The 23,603-nt window shown below is 57.7% G+C and overlaps 3 protein-coding genes across 7 annotated transcripts; 2 read left to right on the top strand and 1 right to left on the bottom strand.

The window, feature by feature from the left end:
* Positions 1 to 806: 806 nt before the first annotated feature.
* Positions 807 to 3,274, top strand: Tmub1 (transmembrane and ubiquitin like domain containing 1). The gene is made up of 3 exons (XM_026379800.2): positions 807 to 899; positions 1,776 to 2,183; positions 2,460 to 3,274. Exons 2-3 carry the CDS (start codon positions 1,801 to 1,803, stop codon positions 2,809 to 2,811), a joined length of 735 nt encoding a protein of 244 aa, XP_026235585.2. The 5' UTR covers positions 807 to 899; positions 1,776 to 1,800; the 3' UTR covers positions 2,812 to 3,274.
* Positions 3,275 to 3,552: 278 nt separating this feature from the next.
* On the top strand, positions 3,553 to 7,755 carry Fastk (Fas activated serine/threonine kinase). 4 transcript variants are annotated; one of them, XM_026379785.2, is made up of 10 exons: positions 3,553 to 3,721; positions 4,500 to 4,922; positions 5,369 to 5,548; positions 5,676 to 5,848; positions 6,289 to 6,502; positions 6,606 to 6,765; positions 6,986 to 7,077; positions 7,147 to 7,282; positions 7,354 to 7,468; positions 7,543 to 7,755. In XM_026379785.2, exons 1-10 carry the CDS (start codon positions 3,640 to 3,642, stop codon positions 7,648 to 7,650), a joined length of 1,683 nt encoding a protein of 560 aa, XP_026235570.1. In that variant the 5' UTR covers positions 3,553 to 3,639; the 3' UTR covers positions 7,651 to 7,755. The 4 variants fall into 4 exon arrangements, with proteins under 4 accessions (XP_026235570.1, XP_026235571.1, XP_026235572.1 ...); XM_026379786.2 differs by having other exon boundaries at positions 3,554 to 3,721; positions 5,676 to 5,815; XM_026379787.2 differs by lacking the exon at positions 3,553 to 3,721 and adding an exon at positions 3,795 to 3,970.
* A 129-nt stretch (positions 7,756 to 7,884) lies between these two features.
* Slc4a2 (solute carrier family 4 member 2) lies at positions 7,885 to 23,489 on the bottom strand. 2 transcript variants are annotated; one of them, XM_026379795.2, is made up of 23 exons: positions 23,049 to 23,489; positions 19,646 to 19,759; positions 17,748 to 17,913; positions 17,370 to 17,611; positions 17,172 to 17,290; positions 15,693 to 15,925; positions 15,459 to 15,601; positions 14,227 to 14,407; positions 12,686 to 12,821; positions 12,420 to 12,585; positions 12,208 to 12,322; positions 11,920 to 12,104; positions 11,571 to 11,796; positions 11,157 to 11,372; positions 10,937 to 11,085; positions 10,638 to 10,832; positions 10,054 to 10,305; positions 9,857 to 9,946; positions 9,516 to 9,682; positions 8,803 to 9,056; positions 8,543 to 8,712; positions 8,141 to 8,314; positions 7,885 to 8,060 (listed from the first exon to the last, which is right to left on the bottom strand). In XM_026379795.2, the coding sequence occupies exons 2-23, from the start codon at positions 19,694 to 19,696 to the stop codon at positions 7,980 to 7,982; spliced, it is 3,711 nt and encodes a 1,236-aa protein (XP_026235580.1). In that variant the 5' UTR covers positions 19,697 to 19,759; positions 23,049 to 23,489; the 3' UTR covers positions 7,885 to 7,979. The 2 variants fall into 2 exon arrangements, with proteins under 2 accessions (XP_026235580.1, XP_026235579.1); XM_026379794.2 differs by lacking the exon at positions 23,049 to 23,489 and adding an exon at positions 22,012 to 22,145.
* Between the last annotated feature and the right edge of the window lie 114 nt (positions 23,490 to 23,603).

Below are 23,603 nucleotides of genomic sequence, written 5' to 3' on the forward strand. Positions count from 1 at the left end.
CACGTACCAGGCCCTGGGTTACATCCTCAGCACCTGATCATCCCCACAAAGACTGATGTATAAAATCCAGGATGAGTAATTCCTGTGGCTACAAAGAGCCCAGAGGAAAGAGGGAAAATCCTACTGCAAATATTTACTGTGTACAAATCTTACATAGTTTTCACATTTGTTTAATAAAATACAGAATTTCTCGCTTTTCAATGGACTTATGAGGTATATTTTAGAAACGAAGAAACATGTTTAATGAGATTTAACAATCCACCAGAGAATGAGTTGCTGATGAGCACAGATTAAGGGATCAGGTCTTGTGCTCAAAGTCCACTCTTCTTTCACAGTTCTGTGAGAGTAAGATCGAGGAGGGGCCAGTCCTGAAGAAGATAGGTATCCTCAGCTGGCCAGATGGGACAGCTCACGCCTACTGAGCTCTGGGCTGAAGCGTCAACTTGGAAGGCCAAGTTGCTTCCTGGCATCCACTCTGACATAGGGAAAGCCGGGGTAGTGGCCACCTGAGCTCTCAAGCGCTCTCATCACTGCATCACTAACAAGGGTGCTCTGACGTGCTCAGCTGACGTTGGTGTCTGGAGTGACAGATGCCCTGGCTGCTGGCGGCGAAGGGGACGAATCCTGCCGAGGTCAAAATCTCTGCTGAATAGCACAATTACCCGAGTCGCTCCCGCCAGCCCCGACTGCGGCGGACAGGCGGACAGCCTGAGCAGCGGACCGAGCCCTGCACGTGGGTCCGCAGGGCGGAAGGCGGGCAATGCCAGCGCGGACTACAAATCCCACAATGCTCGGGGCCGCGGCGGCTGGTTAGGAGCGGTGCCTCAGGTGTCTGCGACCTCAGCGCCTCCCGCCCGGAAGTGCCCGAGGGGCCGAGATGGAGCTAGCGGAGCCGGGCGGTGAGTCCCCGCGCTTTGGCCGCGCCCACCCCGCCGCCCCAGGTCTGGGCTGGGCCGCCCTCGCCCCGCCCCGGGATCGGCTGTGCCCTCCTGTGGCTCGGGGGGCAGAAAGATGGGAGGGGTGATGGGGCAGTGGGGGTGGGGAGGGCGCAGTCTTGGGTTCCCGAACTGGATCTGGGTCTGGCGGTCGCTGGGTTTGGAGAGGCTTCCCGTGGAGGCGCGGAATCGAGTTGCCGCGGGGAGGGTTTGGGTGGACCAAGAGGGGACCTGCTGGGTGGGTGGTAGCGCGCGGAGACTCCAGATTGCCCAAGGGCGGATATTCACGTTTAGTGTGGGGGAAGCTTTGGGAAGGAGTCCCGTGCCGCGGGTGGGGTTTGGGTAAATGGTAAGGCTAGAAATGCAGGGGTGGGGTGAGGTGGGCTTGAAGACCCTTTTTCAGCCTCTTGGAGAAACTTAGTTACAGAGCATTATATGAACTTGGGGTGAAATAGGCGAAGGAGTAAACAAAACTTTGAGATGAAGTGATCAAAAGAACAGGTAAGCTTTAGGGTGAAGTTTGATGGGGGTTAAGTTTAGGGAACCGGCTGTTTAGAAGGTCAAACACCTTGCTGGAGATAGGGTTTCTGTGAATTGAGCTAGAAGACCTAGAACTCAGGTTACAAAGTTAGGACTTTCGATTTGGTGATGGGAAGGGGCAAAACATGGCAAATTTGGGATGACTGGGATATAGAGCAGTCTGTACCAGGGATGGTTAAGGGAACAGAAGAATCAGGACTGTGGGAGAATTGTGGCAGGGTGGGGTCAGAAGCCTGTTGAAGTTAGGAGGGCTCCTGGCCAGAGAGCCAGCCCCTCACCTGTTCTTTGTGTCCTCTCCAGCTCGGTAGCACGGCAGGCAGGTGCCATGGCCTTGATTGAAGGGGTGGGTGATGAGGTGACCATCCTTTTTGCGGTGCTTGCCTGCCTTCTGGTGCTGGCCCTTGCCTGGGTCTCAACACATACCACGGAGGGCTCCGATACCCTGCCCCAACCACCGGGGACTTCAACGCCAGCCCAACCCAGCGAAGTCATGGCAGCCACTGACAGCATCAGAGGAGAGGCTCCAGGGGCCGAGTCCCCCAGCTTGAGACACAGAGGTCAAGCTGCACAGCCAGAGCCTGGAGTCACTGCAACAACACCACCCCCAGACTCCCCACAGGAGCCCCTCGTGCTACGGCTCAAATTCCTCAATGATTCGGAGCAGGTGGCCAGAGCCTGGCCTCATGACACCATTGGCTCCTTGAAAAGGTAAGCGGGAAAGAGGGTAGGAATCAAATGCTAAAGAATGGGGTGAGATAGACTGGGCCACCAGAAATATCTGAGACTCCTCCCTTATTTTCGGCTTGAGGGAATGGAGCTGCCTAAAGTATACACTGTTCTTGTTCCCCTGCAACAGACTGCCCCCCAGAGGCCACTGCCTGGGTGGTGTGTGGAGGGCAAAAGGGAAGAATGGGAGCCTTGCTCTGGGCAAGGGACTAGGATTGCCTGAGGCCTGCTCTCTTACCCAGGTCCCTCTCTCCTCAGGACCCAGTTTCCCGGCCGGGAACACCAGGTGCGACTCATCTACCAAGGCCAGCTTCTAGGAGACGACAGTCAGACGCTGGGCAGCCTTCACCTCCCTCCCAACTGCGTACTCCACTGCCACGTGTCAACGAGGGTCGGTTCCCCACATCCCCCCTGCCCACCGGGGTCAGAGCCAGGCCCCTCCGGGCTGGAAATCGGCAGCCTGCTGCTGCCCCTGCTGCTGCTGCTGCTGCTCCTGCTCTGGTACTGCCAGATCCAGTACCGGCCCTTCTTTCCCCTGACCGCCACCCTGGGCCTAGCCGGCTTCACCCTGCTCCTCAGTCTCCTGGCCTTTGCCATGTACCGCCCATAGTGCCTCCACGGGCTCTTGGTGGTGTAGCCAACCCCTCTGGACCTCACTCCCCACGTCGTGGTGGGAGCTGCTGTCTTCCCAGGCCAGCTTCTCCAGCCTGCCTCTTCCCATTACCCTGGAGCCCAGCCCTGCGTCGCAGGGGACTCCGGGAACTGGCAGAGTCCCGCCCCTGTGATCTCCATGGCTCTGGACCACCTTCTGGGGCTGCTGGCCCTCAGCCTTCACTGACAGTTGGCTCTTCAGGGTCAGGCACTTGCTGTCGTTGCCTTGGCCCTGAACAAAGACGGCCCACTCCCCTGGGCCCGTCTTAGTGCTCTGCCTTTGGACTCAGCCATCCTTAGTCCCAAGACCTCCTTGGCTGATTTGGGCACCTTCGGACTGTGGGAGGCTGGTGACAGGGAGCTGGGAGGGGCAGAGGCATTCTCTGGAACTTGTGCAGATTAAAATAACTGTGAAGTTTTCACTCTGTTGTGTGTCTGTGCGGAGCTGAGGTGGGGAGGGCGGGAAGGCCTTGCTCCGGGAGAAAAGGGGAAAGGACGAGTACTAGGCCCTCAGGCCCCTGCAACCTGCTCAGGCCGGCAACTGACCCCTTACTCTGCGCAGATCCGCCAGCTTTAGCTTTTGGTTCTGCAGCTCCGCCCCTCTAGCTGTGGCCCCGCCTCGCGCGCCACGCGCGCACTTCCCGGAAGCGGGGGGCGGGCTCAAGGCGCCCCGGCTCGCAGCGCCTGCCGGGAGCCACGTCTCTGCGGGCCGAGCGCTGCGCCGGGATTGGCGTGCAGGCTGCGATTCGGGGGCTGCTGGGAAGATGGCGGACTCGGTGGGCCGCCGATGAGGAGGCCGCGGGGGGAGCCCGGCTCCCGGGCCCCGAGACCGACTGAGGGAGCGACCTGCGCGGGGCCTGGGGAGTCATGTAGGGTGGCGCCTGCGGGGCGGGCCGCGGGAGGGCGGCGGGAGCTGGCGTTAGCGGCGGTGGCCACGGTCTCCTGACGTCCCCGGGCCAGGGCGGGTGTGTGGGCCCCCAGCATCGCGGACTCCTCGCCTTCTCAAAGCTGCGCTCTCTTCTCCGCGCGCACCCTTCGACTTGGGGCGCTGTGTTCTCTTTTCATGGGTGAGGAGACTTAGGCAGAGGCGAAGCCACTTGCCCAAGGTCACGCAGCTGGTAAGTGGGAGCGCCCAGCATGGGACCCAGCACCGTCCTGCTGCGGAGCCCGCGTTCCGCCCTCCGTGCCGCCGCCGCCTCCTGCGGGAGGGGGAGGTGGTCGGGAGGGTGCATCGCGGGGCCGTCCTGGCTCCAGGCTGGGCGCGACCACTAACCCGTGAATGACCTCGGGCTTAACTTAACCTCTTCGTCGCTCTGGCCCTTGGTTTCTCCACCTGTGAAATGAGGTAATGCCAGCCCTGCGACTCCTCATCGGCCTGTACGGAGCATCAGAGGAGATAGTGCATCAGAGGAGATAGTGCATGTGGAATTGCTTTGTGAATTGCGCTGCGCTGAGCACACTGAAGGATTAGGATTGCTGTTTCAAGGAATGAAAAGGAAAAGAGGGCAGGGTGGAGAACAGGACCAGAGCAGTCACAGAGGGTTGCTCAGACCCCAGGCCCCTCTGGATGGGGAGTGAGGTAAGGAGTAGACTGAGTCCTTTGCCCCTTTGGAGGAAACCTCACCCCCTTTTCTGGGCCACCCTCAGGGTCTCCATCACCCAGCTCCATGCTTCGAGTCCTGCTCTCTGCTCAGGCCTCCCCTGCTCGGCTGTCTGGCCTGCTGCTGATCCCGCCAGTACAGCCCTGCTGTTTGGGGCCCAGCAAGTGGGGGGACCGGCCTCTTGGAGGAGGGCCCCGTGCAGGCCATGTGCAAGGACTGCAGCGGCTTCTGGAACAGGCGAAGAGTCCTGGGGAGCTACTGCGCTGGCTGGGCCAGAACCCCACCAAGGTGCGCGCCCACCACTATCCTGTGGCACTTCGTCGCCTGGGCCAGCTCTTGGGGTCTCATCCTCGGCCCCCTCCTGTGGAGCAGGCCACACTGCAGGACTTGAGTCAGCTCATCATCCGAAACTGCCCCTCCTTTGACATTCATACCATCCACGTGTGTCTGCACCTTGCAGTCTTACTTGGTGAGGAGGGTGTCTGGGGGTGTGGGGGCTTAGGGAAGGATAAAGGGAGAGAACAGTACACAGGTCACTGCTTTTGCCCAGGAGTAGCACATACCCAGATACACTTGTTACTGCCCCTCCTGTATCCACGACAGATGTCACAAGTTGAACAGCATTCATTCCAGATTCACAGGGTGCCACCCCAGCTTCCTTCTACAGTGCTCTCAGAAGCCACTGCAGTTCTTGGTAGGAGTTGAGGGCCTTTTGCCACCTTTGTATAAAGCTTTCCCTGACAGACTGCTCTGATACATATCCACCTGAAACTTCACATTTCTCCAGTGTTTTCACATAAACTCGAGTGTATATTCCTGCTCAGGAAATGGAGGGGAGAGAGGTCAGGACTCACCCCATAATTAAAAAAAAAACAGCACAACTCTCTCATCAGGACCTCCTTTGCCTCCTCTCAGGCTTTCCATCAGATGGACCTCTGGTATGTGCCCTGGAGCAGGAGCGAAGGTTTCGCCTCCCTCCAAAGCCACCTCCCCCTCTGCAGCCTGTCCTCCGTGGTGGACAAAGGCTAGAAGCTGCTCTGAGCTGCCCCCGTTTCCTGCGGTATCCGAGGCAGAATCTGATCAGCAGCCTGGCAGGTGCTGGAGGGTGGAAGGCAAATGGAGGGCAGGGGCTGAGGAGGACATGGGAATTAAGTTGTCTGGGCTGGCAGTCTAGCCTGCCAGCGGTCAGGGCCCAGCATGAAGTGAGGGCTGTTCTTCACAGAGGCAAGGCCAGAAGAACTGACTCCTCATGTGATGGTCCTTCTGGCCCAGCATCTCGCTCGGCATCGGTTGCGGGAGCCCCAGCTTCTGGAAGCCATTGCCCACTTCCTGGTGGTCCAGGAAGCTCAGCTCAGCAGCAAGGTGGGCTTGCCTCCCACCCTCCCATGCTCCTCTGTGAGTCATCCTCAGTGACCAGGTCAAGCCTAGCCTCCTGTCCAGCGTGACTAGCCTCTTCCTCTGGCAGAAACACTCTAGCTAGGTTGCTCTGCTCCATGCCCTGGGGAGTATATCTCTGTGTTGGCTTTTCCAACCCCCATAACCAACATGGATGCCAAGAGCTCAGCAGTTGTACCAAAGCACTCAGCCTCATCCTAGTTCTGCCTGTCCTGCTTTTCCAAGTCTGCAGGCCAGACCCCACAGAATGTACCTTCTACTTGTCTGGTCACATTTGGCTCAAAGACACTGCTTATACTGTTGAACTTGTGTATATGCTGGGGTAGAGGAGTGTTATGCCTGACAGTGACGTTACAGGCTAGGCCATTCCTGCCTAACACTCAGCTTGAGAGACTTGGAGCAGCACTTCCTGCCAGTTTACATGCTGCTCTTCTCCACAGGTGGTACAGAAGCTGGTCTTGCCCTTTGGGCGGCTGAACTACCTACCCCTGGAGCAGCAGTTTATGCCCTGCCTTGAGAGGATCCTGGCTCGGGAGGCAGGGGTGGCACCCCTGGCCACAGTCAACATTTTGATGTCACTGTGCCAGTTGCGGTGCCTGCCCTTCAGAGCCCTGCACTTTGTCTTCTCCCCGGGTTTTATCAACCACATCAGTGGTATGCAGAGAGGATGGCTGGAGGGGCCTGAGACCCCAGAGGTCAGGGAGCACCCAGGGATCATTGGCCTACACGGGGTACTCCAGTCCCCACCTCCCCACAGGCACCCCTCACGCTCTGATTGTTCGACGCTACCTCTCCCTGCTTGACGCGGCTGTGGAGCTGGAGCTCCCAGGATACCGGGGCCCCCGCCTTCCCCGAAGGCAGCAAGTGCCCATCTTTCCGCAGCCACTCATCACCGACCGTGCCCGCTGCAAGTACAGGTGGGCAGGCAGTCTGGGGTAAGGGGAGGGAGAGCCAGAGAAGCACTGTAGAACAGCTAGAGACCATAGACAGCAGTACCTGCACCAGTGTGCTTAGTGGTCCTAGAGGGGAAAAAAATGGGCCCTGACCAGTCAAGGGATTTTTCCTGGGTGTTGGTGCTATGGACAGACTGGGATGAGACCTTGGGGCCTGTCTTCTACCAGTATCATTTCCCCTCAGTCACAAGGACATAGTAGCTGAGGGGCTGCGCCAGCTGCTGGGGGAGGAGAAATACCGCCAGGACCTGACTGTGCCTCCCGGCTATTGCACAGGTGAGCTCCAGGTGGGGGGGCAGCTCCAGAAGTGGAGCTAGGCTAAGGCCCTGGCTCTCTTCCCTGCAGACTTCCTGCTGTGTGTCAGCAGCTCTGGTGCTGTGCTTCCTGTGAGGACCCAAGACCCCTTTCTACCTTACCCACCAAGGTCCTGTCCACAGGGACAGGCTGCCTCTAATCCTACAACCCGTGACCCTGCCCAAAGGTAAGAAAGCAGGGTGTGGGAATCTTGACCCCCTGGCCAAGAGCACCCATAACATGTCTACTCCTTTCCAGGGTGGTGCTGATGCTGCGTGAACGCTGGCATTTCTGCCGGGATGGTAGGGTGCTGCTGGGCTCCCGTGCCCTGAGGGAGCGGCACCTGGGCCTAATGGGCTACCAGCTCCTGCCGGTGAGAGGCCCCACCCTACCCGATCCTCATCCTCATCCCTGCCATGCAGGTAACCCAGTGTCCTCTCCCCACAGCTGCCCTTTGAGGAACTGGAGTCACAGAGAGGCCTGCCCCAGCTCAAGAGCTACCTTAGGCAGAAGCTCCAGGCCTTAGGCCTCCGCTGGGGGCCTGAAGGAGGGTGAGGGGATGCACATGGGGCTCAGGATGGCCCCCCTATGGGGGGTGGACAATTTGCACTTTGGCTCCCTATGTTTTGATTTTTCATTAAAGTCCCTTTCCTTCCCTGTTGTGAATCTCATTTCTGTGACAGAGCAGGGCTGAGTACCCCATTCCCTGCCACTTCCACTAGACAGACAGACAAGACCAGGGGTAGGTGGGGGCCGAAGCACTTTACTGCAGGGCGGGGAGAAGGGGACTTTAAATTATTCACTTAAATAAAAACTGGGAGGGGGAGGGGAACCCATCCCACCAGCCCATTCCCTCTGTCCATCATTCAGTCCCTGGGCAGCAGCTACACAGGCATGGGCATCTCATTGTATTCGTCCACACCCTCGCGCTCATCAAACACAGGCTCCGCCTCATTAGCGTCCAGCTGTGGGAGGAAGAGAAGGGTGGGCCTTTCCAGAACCACAGGAGGCAGGGGTGGGAGGGTGGGGGAGCAGGGATTCTTACATATTTCATCTCTCGCTCGGTGAAGATACGGGTGAGCACCACCATGCGCAGTGGTACTGTGAGGATGAGGATGAAGGGGAAGGCCAGGGAGGCGGATGTGGACATAACAGCCCAGAGCAGGGCCAGGCAGAGCAGCTGCAGAGCTGTGAACAGGTGCATTCGCAGGGTCCGAACCTGGTTGGGAAGAGACAAAGTGAGCCCAGGCTTCTCTCCAAAGCAACCATATCCAGAGGACAACCAGAATGATCCTTGGGATCCTCTAGTGATGGAAGTAGCTCAGATACTTCCAGAGACTGCTCTGTACCGATGGTTAATGGGGGCTTCCTAAAGTGGGGAGAAACAGCTGACCCAAGTAAACCAGAATGGGGCAGAGGTCTGGGGTCCTTCTAGGCGAGGACTCACCTTTTTGACGTAGGTGACGTCTGGATGGTGTTTGGGTGGCATGAGCAGCAGGTGCAACCGTTCATAGAACTGGATCCCATTAAGGGAAGTGACTCCCATGTACAGGAAAATTCCAAAGAGCACAGCCAGGGGGATCTGCCGGAGCAGATCCCCAATAACCATGGAAAGGCCTAGGGAGGAGGAGAAACAGCTAGCCCCAGGTTCCTTCCCCCAGGGGCCTTGGGTACCACAAGGAAGGTTGTGGATAAGGGGAAGCATACCCACAAGCAGGGCCACCAGCAGGCCTGTAACCCGCTGTTCTTTGACCTCCTGAATCTTGGGCTTGTCCCCTGGCGCTACAGCCTTGCTCATGACAGTGAGTGCGTTGGCATGAGTGACAGAGCGGACAGTGGCAGCAGCCAACCAGGGCAGGCCAAAGAGGGCACAGATGCCACCCATGGCTACGATGAGCAGCAGGTCCAGGTGGAAGCCAGAGCCCTTCTGCAGCATTCGCTCCTTCTTAGAGATGATCAGCCTGGGGAGGGGGGAGGCACTGCTAAGGCCTGCTATACCTGGTGTGGCCAGAACACCCCAGCCAGTCCCTGTCCATTCCATCAGGACTAGAATTCCATCATAGAGTTCAGCGTGTGCCCTCAGCCCTTATTCTGTAGGAGAGCTCCCAGCAAGCCTTAGCCTGTACTCTGTCCTCCCCCAAAACCTCAGGTTTTGTTTTGGAGTTTTTGCTGTTGTGGGGATGGAATCTAGGACCTCGCACGTGCTAGACAAGCACTCTACACTGAGCTACATTCCCAGCCCCTCAGTGATGTTTTCTGGTGCCTATAAAATAAAACTTCAGCCATCAGGGCATTCAATGTCCCCCAAAGTCATTGGACTCTCTTGCCCAACAGAGTAGCAGTTCCCATGTGTGTCCCCAAGTCTGGCTGAGGACTCTGGCCTTCTGACAGCCCCAGGACTCTCAAATAGGACCACACACGTGGTGATCTGCGTCTCCATGAAGATGAGGATGAAGACTAGGACAGCAGGCAGCAGGCTGGCAATCATCATCCACACAGGGAAGGGACTCTTCTCCCCCAGGGGGTTGATGACCCAGCCCCGCTTTTCTGGAGCTGTCACTGAGAATCCACTGGGCACACTCAGCTTCTGCAGGGCAGAGACAGTATGTAGTCATGGGCAGGGTGGACATGGAGGGCACACTGGGGGAAAGGCTTGGTATTTCCCCAGCTTAAGGACAGGCTCTGGCTGAGGCCTGGAGTGCAACACCAGAACCCAGGGTGGTGGAAACGGCACCCTGCTGTCACACGTACAATGCCTTACCTGGGTGTAGGTGTCCTCAATACTGTAATCCACAAGCACCATGATGAGGATTGCGATGGGCACCCCAAAGTCCCCAATCACCCGCCGTATCTGAGGACAAGAACCATGCTCAGAGACCTGTTGTCCCACTCAGACCCTCACTTCCTAGAAACACCGCATCCCATCCCCAGATCTCCACAGCCTGCAAGTCCACGTACCCGGCCGGGGAAGAACCGGCTATTCTTGAATTTGCGTAGGAAGAAGGCGATGAAGAAGGTGCCAGCCATGAGCACCAGTGACAGCAGGGCTGTGTTGGGCTGGCCCCGGGGTCTCCCTTGCCCAGACTGCCCAGCCAAGCTCCCATTGCCTGGTCCCAGCGTGGTTGTTGCTCTGGCCCATGTTATATTGTCGCTGTCTGCCTCTGAGCTATTGGAGACTGAACAGCCATGGAGGGGATGCTCCTGGAAGATCTGGGGAAAGAGGAGGGTCACAATGGGTCCCATTAGCTAAAATGGGGAGAAAATTCTTAGGCTCAGCTGAAAATTGGAAGGATAGCACAGGAGGGGAAAAGGCCTGCCAGGAGCTCATCTCGGATTAAAAAAATAACCCAGAGGACCAGCTGGGAGCAGCGGGGAGAACAAGCCTCAGCTCTGTGGGCTCCATGGACTGCAAGTGCAGGGAACTCCTGGGACCAGCCTGGCCTCCAGTCTAGAAGAAGACATGAGACAGGATGCTCCTGGACTCCCTCCTGCCCTGAAGCCCTGCTCTTCTCCCAGCCCTGTTTTGAGCAGGGCTTGCCTACCTTGACCAGCTTGTAGAAGGTCTCGTAGATGAAAATGAGGGAGATAAGGAAGGCGAAGATCTCCTGGGTGAAGCGGGAGACAAAGCGGACCAGGAAGCTCCCCTCCAGGGCCACCATGAGCAGGGCCAAGAGCACCAGCCAGAAGCCAATCCACACGCGGCCCACCAGGTACTCCAGCTGGTTGCTACTACAGAACTAGGCAGGGGAGGTGGGAAGGTATCAGGCCCCGAGCTCTGGGGGCAATGGGGGAGATATGGGAAGAGAAGGGGGAACTGGACCAAGGCAGAAAGAGCCCTCACCGAGAAGAAGGCTTCCTCAAAGACCAGCAGGGGGCCCGAGAAGCCAATCACCAATAATGGCTGAGCCCCCAGCAGACAGAAGATCACACCCTGGAGCGCTGTGGACATGATCAGCTCTGACACGCCTATCAGATCCTGCGTCTTCTCTCCTGGGGGTGCAGGAACCAGCTCAGCTCAGCGGCCAGGCTGTGCACCCCTGTCCCTATGAGCTCGTCCTTACCCAGCAGCCCCCCAAAGGTGATGGCAGGAGACAGAGCAGCAAAATAGATGAAGATGACGGCAGCCAGACACTGGGGGTCAAGTGCATCTCGGAAGTCACTCAGGTAGTGGGGATAGCGACGCTTCACATCACGGATCAGGCCCCCGAAGGGCCGGCCCGTCCGACGAAGGGGATCATCTTCAGCTGCACCTACCACCTCCACCATCTGCAGGAGTGCTACAACCCAGGCTGATGTCAGGGCAGCTGTGGGGCCCCCCTGCCCACTGACCAGGACCTCCTCCATGTGCACAGTCCACCCACCACCTGCAGAAGCACTGCCAACCCCAACCTCTCTGTTGGTGTCTGTGTGGCTCTCCTGCCCACCCAACCCCTCCTCAAGGCAGCCCCATCTGGCTCGGGCCTGCATGGCCGTACCCTTATCTTGGGCAGACTTGGGCTCCAGCCCAGATCCTGGGGGCAGCAGCCGGCCCTGCTCTTCTCGTTTCTTGAGCATCTGGCGCTGGAAGTGAGCGACAGAACGCAGGAGTTCCTCGCCCTGTACTTCCGAGGGGGGGAGCACCACGCTGCAGTCCAGGAAGGCATTGATGGCAGTCAGCAGGTCATCCCGTTCATCTGCCAGATAGGCTGCCTCATGGAATTGCTGCCAGAGCAGGACAGGAGTCAGGGAGGGCACCAGAGGGGGCCAAGAGGTGGAGCTAAGGCAACCAAGACTGGCAGTGGGGAGTAGGGGTGGCTTCGGGGACCAGAAAGGCAAGGGGCTGACCTTGTCGGACATGAGGGTGGAGATAGAGCGGCCGATCTCGTGGTAGTCCATGTTGGCGCTGCTGGGGCCCAGCAGCAGAAAGAGGAAACGCACGGGCACGGGCACCTCCAACACTGCATCCAGTTCTACAGCCTCCCGCAGCCGCACGAAGGCCATGGTGGGGCGGGAGAGGAACTCCACACAGCCTAGGAGGATGGGCCATCATGGGCAAGAACACACAGCAGGACTCCACCCAGTCCCAGCCCCTGCTGAGACTACCACCCCAGCCCTCAGACTTGCCCCACATACCCACGAGGACCACGGTAGCCTCGGCATTCTCAGGGATCTTCTCCAGCAGCTTTAGCTCATGCTTAGACTTGGAACGAGTGATGCCAGCCGGTGGGGCTGGAGGTGGCAGCTCACGCTGGGGGGGGTCACAGAATGGAACTCAGTCCAGACAGCCTCCCTGACCCCACATGTTCCCATCAGGGCTTGCTCGCAGGTCTGTGCCCACTCCTCACCTCTCGATCCACCTCCAGCCGGGTCTCAGGAACACCACCAATGAGAGGCTCAGTGACGTGTGGGTCACTCTCAGCCCCCTGGGGATGGTGATGCCCTAGCAGGGAGCCCAAGGAGCCAGCTGAGATGTTACGGGGGAAGGAGAAGTCCTTCTCATCACTCGGGTGGCTGGCAGGACAGACAGCAGTGAGTGTAAGGAGGGATGACGGCAGGGAAGGAAACAGATGGGCAGGATGCAATGGCATCCACCTTCCCCAAAGGGCCATACCTGTGTTTCAACAGAAGGGCCCGCAGCACATTGGCCCTGTCCTCGGCCTTGATCTGGTCGGAGATGACCATCTGCTCTACTACTTGGTGGGCCACCCCAGGCAGGGTCTGCTGGTCCAGATCCAAGAGCACAGCTCCTGGAATAAAGATGACAAGAGGACTCCCCACCTCAGGGCAAGAAACAATGGTGGGAAATGGAATGGGAGGGATCGCTTGGGACAGACAGGCCTAACTAGGTGGGTACGGACCAACCTACAAACCGAGGATCAAGGCTGGAGTCCCAGCTCTGCCTCTGAAGTCTGTATCACTTCGCCTCTCTGACCTATTTCTCCCCACCCCCATCTCCTTCCAGAACTGCAGCAAGGAGAGACTCAGTTATCACACACCCTTCCAGGAATCATCCAGCCTCCCTGGGATGCCTAGGCCACTCTCTCAGGCTGAACTCAGTTCTTTCCTTAGTGATTCATGTGCTGTTCCTCTAGGGTCCTACCTCTACCCTCTAGATCAGGACACAGCTGGTCTGTGGCCTTGTCCACATGTCCTTAAGCCACCTGAAGACCCTCCTCCACCTCAGGCTTCTCAACTTACGCTTTGCTTCCCCAAGCCCAGTGGCTGCTTACTGGGAAGCCTCCAGACCTCTCTGCACCCTTTCCTATAGAAAGTCCTTTTAAAAGTACCAGGTCTTTATCTGGCAAGGTCAACTTCCAGGAACAAAGAACTGAAGAATACACAGAACCAAAGGACTCCAGCAGCCAAAGCAGATCACAAAGGCTAATGATAAAACACAGGCAGCCAGCACAATGGCATGTGCCTGTAATCCCAGCAACTCAGGAGGCTGAGGCAGGAGGATCACAAGTTCAAGGCCAGCCTCAGCAACTCAACTTTTATTTTAATAAAAATAAAAAAGAGCTGGAGATATAACTCAGAGGTAAAGCACCCCTGGGACTGGGCACAGTGGTGCAGGCCTCTAACTGCAGCAACTCAGGAAGCTGAAACAGGAGGATCATAAGTTCAAGGCCAGCCTCAGCAACATAGCAGGGCCCTAAACAACTTAGTGATACCCTGTCTCAAAAAATAAAAAAAATAAAAAAGGGCAGCTGAGAATGTGGCTCAGTTGCAAAGTGCCCCCAGGTTCAATCCACAGTACCAAAAAATAAAGCACTCTGGCCCTTTACTCAAAGTGCCTGAAGCCTTACTTAGAGCCTAGTACTCTTAGTTTGAGAACAATTTTAACAGCAGGTTTCTCAATCCTCAGCTACTTAGAATAAGAACAACTGGGAGTGATTACCAGCTGGGAAGGAGGAAACAATCAGCCACAGGGCTCAAGAGTCCTGTGTGGTAGTTTATCCAGCCCCACAGGTGAGATCATATTCCCCAGGTTTTCTACAATGCAAAGGAGCCATGACAGGAATTTCAGGAAGCATTCCATTGAAATGGCTTAAAGACATTTTAGCACCCCAAACACAACAGATCAGTCATCAGATCTAGAAGCAGCGAGTATCCTGCAGCAGGATGGACAGGGGAGGCAGGCACTGTGGGTACCATGGGCCAGGGTCCGGCGGAGCTCCAGGAGACTGCGAAAGGAGAGTGAGGCCACATGGGGCTTCCCCCAGCGCTCGGTCTCCTCCTCCACGTCCTCCTCAAATTTGATCCAACGGGCTGTCTCCCGCCACTGAGGCTCCTGGTTTTTGTCCAGCAGCAACTCATTCAACTCCACAAACACCTTGGGGCAAGATGAGAAGGTGCAGGGTAAGGAGTCAGAGGTGGGCTCAAGCAAAGCTTGCATCAGGAAGAGCAACTGGCCCTGGGGCACAGTGGATGGCACACAGACACACAAGTCTCACATGAGGCCTAGGAACCTGGAACACGTGACTACCAATTTGAGACTGGGTTTCCCTTGTCTATAAAAGACAACAACGCCCACTTCCTCCAAGGGCTGTTATAGGGATTAAAGAAAGCCTGTAGGACATAAGTATACTCCAGGACACAGTGCCGGGCAGGTCGCTACCTAAGAAAACGGCAGGATTCTGTAAGATTCCCTTTGTATGTAGCCAGGACTGGCAAAACGAATTGCAAATAACAGAGCCTGGTCACCTCTGCTGGAAGACTGCTGGGTGGAGGCAGGAGGAACCTGCCGAGGGTGAAAAACAGTCCCCATGGAGGTAGTAGCTATCTGGGAGCAACAGGTGCACCAAGTCTCTGACCTGGACACTCAGTACTGGTGAAATTTACTGCACGGCTGTTATACCTCAATAAAACAGCTTAAAAAAAAAATAAACTAAGGCAGAGTTCAGGACCAGAGCCCTGGAGTCTAAAATGGGTAGTGTCACTAAGTAACTAGGTGACCTTGGCCAAGTCACAGACCCTGGTTTATGACTGACGCCACCTGTGCTATCGCCTTCACAGGTAGATGGGAGGATCAAATAAGCAGAGGCAACTGGGTTTTGAAAACAAAGTGCAGTGCCACAGAACACCTCCTCCAGCCTTAAGGGTCTTTGTTCGAAGCAGAATAAGGCATCTCCCTGATTCTTCACTGCCACCTGCCAGCAAATGGCCACGATATGCACATCAGCAAGGTCTCAATTATGAACCATAATCGTAATACACAAATTCACAATGTTTTAGATGTGTGTCCATGTCAAACAACTCTTAAGGTTCATCCCCACAGGCAGCAACCCTGGTGCTCAAGAAATATGGGTCTGAGAGATAGGGGAGTGGGGAAGGGGGAGGCAATGGATGGGGAGAAAATGCAACAGCATGAAGCAGAACTGTACCTCATGGGGCTTGTGGGGGGCCCGGGGTCGGGCCCGAGGCGTGGGGCCGGGCTCTCGCCCTTCCCGCACACTCTGCACAGACCCTTTGGCGTTCTTCCGTACCAAATGCCGTCGCACCCCAGGAACATCCTCAAACCTGTGACCTAGGGGCAAGTAGAGGACCAAGATTGGGTTCCCCTTTCTCTTACTCTTTTCCCTACCAGCAGTGGGCTTGGCCCAGGCCCCAGGACTCACTCTTCATGAGGTCAAGGTCAGCCGTGGCTAGCGTCTGGGCCTCACTTTCATCAGTGGGGACACGGGGCAGCAGTGCTTGCTCTGCCCCGGTCATACTCCCAATGCGTCTTCTCTCCTGAAGGTTGTAGCTGCGATGCCCAGGCTGAGCTTTGGTCAGGGGGCGCCCCGAGGCACCCCCATCATCACCTCCAGCTGTGCCACTGGCCACTGGTACCACCTCCTCCACCAGTGCTCTGCAAACAGAGTAGCCATGAACCTGACAGAGAGGACCTCCACATGCAGAGGATCCTAGGAAGGGAACTAGGAAGGGACCGCACCTCCTCCCGGCTCCCACTCTTGGGGGTCACCAGAAGGCCAATCTGCACATGAATTCCTCTTCAGCAGAACGGGGCTGAGGCGAACCTCGAATGGTACTGGGAGAGGTGAAATTTGGGGAAAGAACTAGCACAGGGTATGGTTCCTAACTGGTGTTTGTGAATGTCTCTTTGTACCAGTTAGCATTCCTTCCCTTCCCCTCCGCCCGCTGGGGCATACCCCTGGATTTAAGAAGTTCACAGGGCCCCCGTTTCTGATCAAAGAGAACAAAGTATGTGCAAACAGTTTTGGAACTGCAGCCAGCTCCTCTGTGTTTATGAGGAGGGTCTGTGCCTCCCCTCAGACTACCACTTCTGCCCCAGTCCCTGACACGTGCTGCTCCTCTCTCCTCATATGAAGAGCCTCCTGGGACCAGAGCCATCCACTGCCAGGCCTTTCCAGCCCATCATGGCTTGTCCCCTGTCTCTGCCACAGCCCTGCCCACTTCTCTCTTCCTCTCCCTAATGCCAGGCTTTCCTGTCACTGCCACCTCTGCATGCCAGTCTGCCTCCCAGTATAGCTACTCCCCCAAGGGGGCACTGTGCCCTTCACTTCCCGCAACCCAGCCCTTCACGCTGCCTGGCACCCAGAAAAACAGGTCCAAGATAGTCATGACCTTGTTCGAGGTCATTTCCTCCAGGAAACCTTCCCAAGCTAGTGTCCCCAAACTCTCATCACCCACTCACTGGTACTGATGCTCTACCCAAGATACTAGATACAGTGACAGTATTCTGGCACCATTTCATTTGACATTCAGTTTCCAATTGGGTGAACTGACATCTCCCCAGGAATGAGGGGGGGGGGTCTCCTATTCCTTTCAAACCCTGTGAGTCTTAGCAGGTGCTGGGAGGTCATGGTCTAATCCCCAAGGTAGTGCTTGGGTGGGGACTGAGACTGCTAAACCACACTTGCGACCTTAACTAACACCTGTCTACAGTCCCTCCTCACTAGGTCCTGTTAGGCTGGGTTTACAGACAAGAAACAGAGCTCAGAGAGTTTAGGTCGGCTGCCCAAACAGCTAGTGAGGGGCAGGAATGGGATTTGAACCCCAGTCTGGTGACTCTACCTCTGGTAAACCCCAGTCTGGTGTCTACTTTGGGAGAGTGACAACCAAGGTGCACTTACCCAGTTTGGGCCCCTTTGGTAGCCCGGGGAGCTGCCTCCTGGTGTGGCAGTTGTGCAGGGGGAGATGGACTGGTCCTCTCTACCTTCCGGTCAGTGCCTTCATCCTCTTGGAGAAAGAACTGCAACAGGGCCCACATGGGCACGTGAGGCCAGGCCAGGCCAGGCCCTGCACACATCCCCCCGAAGCCCAGGCCTCACCTGTACAGAGGAGGGTGTGGAGGCAGGAGATGGCTGAGTGAGTGCCCGGGCCCCCTCAGCCTCACTGGCCTCATCCTCATCTTCCTCCCCCTCCTCAATGGTGGGGGTTTCCCCAGTTGGGGAGGCTCCAGGGCGCCTTCGAGGCTTCCGTCCAGGGCCCTGGGGGGTCTTGCGGCGGCGGGCATCCGGAGGCAGATGAGTGGACAGTGGGTGGTGGATGTGGTGGGAGGACTGGCGATGGTCTGAAAGGAAGAGAGGTCACAACATCCCCCTGCTGCTATCCTGCAGCCAAGGACAGCTCTTCCCACTGGGACCCTGGCCCCTTCTCTGCTGGACAGTCAAGTCCTCCCCCACCCCCACTCCTGCCTGTTCCCTCACACTCAAAGTCTTCCTCTCCATAGCTGCGGCCTGGCTCCTCCCCTCCTCTGGACCCAGCCTCCTGGAGGATCTCTTCAAACCGTTCAACTCCCAGGGTGCGGTGAAGTTCATCTTCCTCCTGTTCTGGGAACCCAGGTGTCCCAGGGCCCACACTCTCTGGCTCTGGCTGTAAGGATGAGGGATAGACAAAACACACAGGAGTCACTGGGAATTACATACCCAAACCCTATCCTACTCAGTGCCAGAGATTCAGTATCCCCCATTAGCCGTGCCCTCCAATGCAGGGACCACCCCAGCCCCACAGCAGTCATTCCCTGCAATGCCAGAGATCCAGTCCCCCTCCCCCACCCCTGCAGCCTGTTCCCTGGGTCCCCAGCTGAATGGGCCCAGTCTGCAGTCAGACCCAGGGCAGGCAGGAGGGTCTACTCTGGGAATCTCAGAAATCCTGTCTCCCCTCTGCAGCTGGAAAGTAGGGTGTGCAAACCAGGCAGTTCAGTGATAAAAAGTGAAAAAAAAAAAAACTCCTTTTGGTTCCTGGAGGACAACTGCTGAGCCCCAAAAGTAACTTTTGGGGGCATCCAAGCTAACTGTCCTGGCGTAATTCTGAGTCAGACAAACCCAGCCCTGCCTCCACAGGAACACGTGAGCTTTGCCTGGTCAAGGGGGCCCCCATTCACCGCAGCAAGCACCCCCACCCAGTCAGCAAGCCCCGCCCCTCACCCCCCCCCAACCTGAGTCATCCTGCGGGAGCGGCAGTGGCAGTGGAGGCGGCGGCAGCAGCAGCAGCAGACAGCAGCAGCAGGGCCAGCACCGGGCAGGGACTGCGGTGCTCAGCCCAGCTAAGCGCCTAACTAAGCGGCCTGCTGCCTGGCCCAGCAGCCTTGGTCCAGCCCCCCACCCACCCCCTGCCAGTCTCAGCTCCAGGCGCCGTGGCCACCAAATATTTGCTCAAGAGTATCTGGACCTGAAGGGCATCAGGACCTCCAAGGGCGGGGGTATGCAGCCCCCTCCATGGCAGTGCCAGTGTCTAGATCAGGGAAGAGCCAGGGAGGAGGGCGAAGGGCGGGTCTTGGGGAGACACGCGGGGCGAAGGGGGGGTCAACAGGAGCAGCTGCGGCTGACAGGGACACTGGATAGAAGATGCGAGGACAGAGGGCTGGCGTCTCCAGTCTGTGCTGAGGGCTCCTGCCCAGGCTGACCCCACTCCCACCAGAAGCAGCCTGGCAGGAAGAAGCGGGCAGGAGGGGAGGGAGCGTGGAATGGGGGGGGAAACTTGCAGACCCCTCGCACCTGAGGCCTCAAGAGGAAGTCCATGGCTGCAGGGGTGAACCTGGCAAGGAGGGGAGGGCATCTGCCCGCGCCCCTTCCAGTCACGTGCCCCACTGGGCCAAAGTGACCAATAACCGGGCTGAATGTGGCACTGAGGTTAATCATTAGACTCCTTAGGAAAATCAGGAGGGGGCCATGTGGGGTGGTGACCACGTGGGGGGGCGGGAGGGGCGGGTCCAATGGGCACGTGGCACCAGGGGTGGGGCCAACTATGGGGCAGGGCCAGCTGCATCAAGGAGCTCTGCCCAGAACTACTGTGTGTGTTTTGGGACCCATGCACATTAAGGCGGGGTCAGAGGGGACCTACTGGGTGAGACCTAGGGTCTTCAAAGTTCCTATACAGTTACTACCTGGTCCTTCGTAAAACAGCCTCAACTCTATCCCCAGGAAGAGGAGCCACCTCACCACCCCCAACACATGGTAAAAGGTCAGGATATGGGTGACAGAGTCTCTCTCCAATTGACCACAGGCTCCTTTCTCCAGCATCTACACACACACCACCCCACCCAGCTGGCCCCTGGGCCCTGAGCACCTGTGGCCTAAGGGCCAGTTGACTGAGCAGTACTCACCACCGTGTGGAAAGAATCTGCCCCTGAGGCGGGGCGCCGACCGCTGCTCATGGCCAAATCTTAGCCCTTTTCACTGTCGCTGCGGCTTTCAGGGCAACAAGGTGGAGGCATAACCTGGGTGGGGGAAAGGACCAGTCACCATGGGAGAGCACAGCAGGCCAGGCCCACAGGGTGTCCAGCCCCGGGGTGGGGAGTGGGGGAGGAAGGAGCCCAAGCTGCCTGTCACCCGGGTCTCCTTGCTGCTCAGGATCCTCCTAGACTATGAAGGGCCTCAGAGTGGCCCTTTGAGGCTACAAGAGCAAAAAGGAGAGTTATTTATAGAAAAAAAAGAGAAGAACAAAGAGAGAGAGGGAGGAGAAGACTAAAGCGGAGGGCCATGAAGGGCCTCAAGACTGAGCAGAAAGTAGGAGAGCGGAGGGGGAGAGGCTGCAGAAAATGAGGGAGGAAGGAGTCAAGGCCCAGCCCTGGAGAGAAGGCGACAGAGATCAGGGAGGGAGTGATAAAGAATGGAGGAAAATTGGGAGTGAAGGGCCAGACAGAAACAGGAACCCAGCCCGAGGTGGCCCGGGAGGTGGGCCTGAGACCAGAGAGGGGTGTGGTGTCCAATGAGACACCCTGTGGAGCAGAGGGGTGTGGAGGAGGGGGCCACTGCTGCCTAGACAGAAAGGAGAGGGAGAGAAAGAACGCTGGACAGAGCCCAAGACGCCAAGCAGGGGGCCTCTAAGTAGGGAGGGGGGTGCCCCCTCCTCAAAGCAGGCTGGGCAGGGAGGCAGACCTGCCTCCCCGGTGAGGGCAGGCAAGAGAAGCAAGTTCCTGGGGTGAAGGGCAGGAGCCTAGCTCCATTCACTCAGTGGGAGGGAAGAAGGGGCTGACTGTGGGCTCCTGGGCAGAGTTTTATAATGGGGGGAGGTGCACATGACCACAGCAAAGGGGTGGGCACACAAAACCCAAGGTCCTGCTCCTGATGGGCAGTTCCCATCCCTCCCCACTTTAGTTAGGGGCCAGGAAAATCTGAGTAGCAGGGCTGCTGCCCTCCTGATGGTGACTGTAGGGGAGGCCAAGGGATCACTGTGTTGGGGGTAGGGGGTTAGAAAAGGGGGTTCTCTCTGTAGGGAGAGAACCCAACCAGTGCAAATCGGGGTACCCATTCCCAGTGGGGGCAGTACAAGGCTCTGTGAAGGTAACGATATGAAGTTCCCTGACTCGGGCTACCTTGGGGGTAAGACAGGTCAGCATAGGGTCAAAGAATAAAGGTCTGGGGGGTGGTCAGCCCAAGGTGGGGAGCCTGGGCAACACATTCCTGGCAGGCACTCCAACTCAGCTGACTGCTCTCTCCACCTCCCCCTCAGCAGGCCTTCAGCCAGGACCCGCCAGTGTGGGGGAGAGGTGTCCTGGGAGTAGACATGGACTGGGAAGGGTGTGGGGAGAATCCGTCCCCTGCACCTGCAGGTGCTCACTCCCATCTCTAGGCCATACCCTCAGAGTGCTCTTCATCACCCCCTCCTCCCTCTACCCATGCCCCCCACCCCTCCCTTGCTGTCCCAGAACACAAAGCAGCTTCTGTCCACAGCATAGGTGCCTATAATCCGGGTGGGGGCACATTCCGGGGACCAGCCCTGACCGGCCCAGAGGATTAGCATCTCTCCCCCTGCCCAAGGGATTATCACCCTGGACCCCCACTTGGGCATTAACTACTCCTCAAGAGAACTGGTACATTCCACAGCTCTTTGCTGAGGGACTGGCCAGGGAGAGGAGGGAGGATAAAGTGGACCCCGGATACCAGACAGTGCTACCCTCACAATCATCACGGAGCTCCCCAGCCAGACAAGGTGGCCCCCCCAGGAGTCAGGTCCAACCCCAGGCTTGTCTGTTCCAACCCCTACCTCGTTGCTCCCTCTTCTGCCTGACCCCTTGTCCTGACCTGACCCGCCACCCCCCCCCCTTTTTCGACTCCGCCTCCCAACTCCGAGATCAGGGCCGAGGCCCCAGGCCCGAGGCAACCCCCAGGACAGGCCTGAGAGAGACTGTAGGGAGGTCGCAGGGGAGAGGGGTTGTCTGGAGCCGGCCCAGGAGTGGGAGAGCCTGTGGTGGCGCCTCCCTGAGACTACCCCCTCCTGGTGGCAGGGGGCGCGGCACTCTGGCCTTAGGAAACTCCAAGAAGCAGACCCCAGAATCGTAGCTTCCGACCAGCACTCTGCTCTTCTCCTCATCCCTCTCCCCAAAACCTGGTTCCCCGCGCCCCAGTCTCCGCCCTTTCCTCCACTTCCACTCCCTCCCCGCCCGCGTCCCGAGTTCCCCCCTCTCCTTCCCCCTCCCTTCCTCCCTTCGCTGCCCTGGCCCTTCCCCGCCACCACCTCTCCACTTACCCGCTTGCTCAGGATTTCGTGCTCCGGGGGTCTCGGGGTCTGTCCAAGACCTCCGGTGCCCTCTCGCGCTCCCGACGACTTCCCCGTGCCCACCCCGGGGCGCGCCCCCGCCGCTCCCAACTTCTCCCAACTCAACTTTCCCCCGCGCCGCGGGCAGTCCAGCCCCCAGCGTGCGCGCCCCCCGGCGCGCCGTGCGCGGCCCCGGCGCGGCAAGCCAAGCAGCAGCCCGGGCAGAGACCCGGAACGGAGGCGAGGCGCGCTTCCAGGCGTAGGCCGGCACCCGGAGTCCCGCGTGTGGAAGCCACCCTCCACTGTCGCCGCGCTGGGCTTCCCCCCTCAGTCGCCCCGGGAATGCCAACTCTTGCCTTTGTTACAGCACCTCTGGTCGGAAAGGAGCTCGCTTCACTCTTGGGGGACACAGAGTGCACAGAATGGCCAGGAAATTCTGGGCGGAGGAAGTTGGAATAGGCATGCACAGGGGTTAAGAATCTCTTGCGCCGCCCCGGCCCCAATAATCCCCCTGAGGCATGGAATGGCAGGCGGCTGAGAAGTAACAGAGCTGGAAGTTGGCTGCCCATTACCCTGAGCTGACCTAGGACCAGACGACTTGTTGGGGATTCCCCACTTCCGTTTGCTCTGCTTCCACACTGAATGGAGATCTATTCATAGTTGTCGCCTTTTAAAGACCTTTATGTGTAATCTTGCTTTTCCAACTAAATTATAAATTCTTTCAGATAAGGAATATGCTTTTCGCTCCCTTAGCCTGCCACGTGGGTGAATCACAGCATTGTTTATGCAAAAGCACTCAGATATACATGAGTTAATTAACAAAGGTTAGCACCAACTCTGGTTTCAACGCTGAGTAGTGTTATTTGAGGCCGTTTTCGCCCAGTTCACAGCCCTCAAGAATGCAATCAGGAGACAATTAGAGAGCAGTGCAAGAAAATCTATAATCAACTCCTTTAAGGGATGAGGTAAAGGCTGGCTTCAAATGTAGCATCTGTCTGTGGTCTTGTCTGTTGAGAGGGGTAACCAACCTGCCAGCCCTCGTGGGCCACACCCTGGCTGACTCCAGTGGGCCCTGCTCTGGAGACAAGGATCTGGGGGACTCGCAGCCTCCAGCCAGCTTGCCTCGACATGTTAGAATGGAGCTGTTGGAATTCGGCGGACTCCAGGACGATAAGTGGGACCAGCAGAAAGAAGGATCTCTGGTGCGTGTGTCTCTCCACTCAATTCCAGCCTCAAATGGAGCACACCTGCCTTGCTACCCAGCCCTGTGGTCAGCTGGTCCCTGTGAGGTCAGCAGCAGGAAAACGTAGCTCAGAGCCATTCTCCACTCAATCCTCGGGTCACTAGATGGCCTGAGGAGAGGCAGAAACTCGTGCCGAGGTTGTCAAGAGGTCTTGGAACTCAATATCACAAACCGGGTCAAAGTCAGGCCACCAGGGCCTGGGATCTAGGCCACCAAACCCTAAACCCCAAACAGAGGAGTGCCCCGCCCCGCCCCACCCCCATCCCCGCTGCATTCTGGAACGTGTAGTCCCCCAGCGGCCCTTTCCAAGAGAGCTATGAGCACAGAAAAGGAATAACAA

This window comes from Urocitellus parryii, chromosome 3 (genome assembly GCF_045843805.1).
Source record: "Urocitellus parryii isolate mUroPar1 chromosome 3, mUroPar1.hap1, whole genome shotgun sequence".
Lineage (NCBI taxonomy): Eukaryota > Metazoa > Chordata > Mammalia > Rodentia > Sciuridae > Urocitellus > Urocitellus parryii.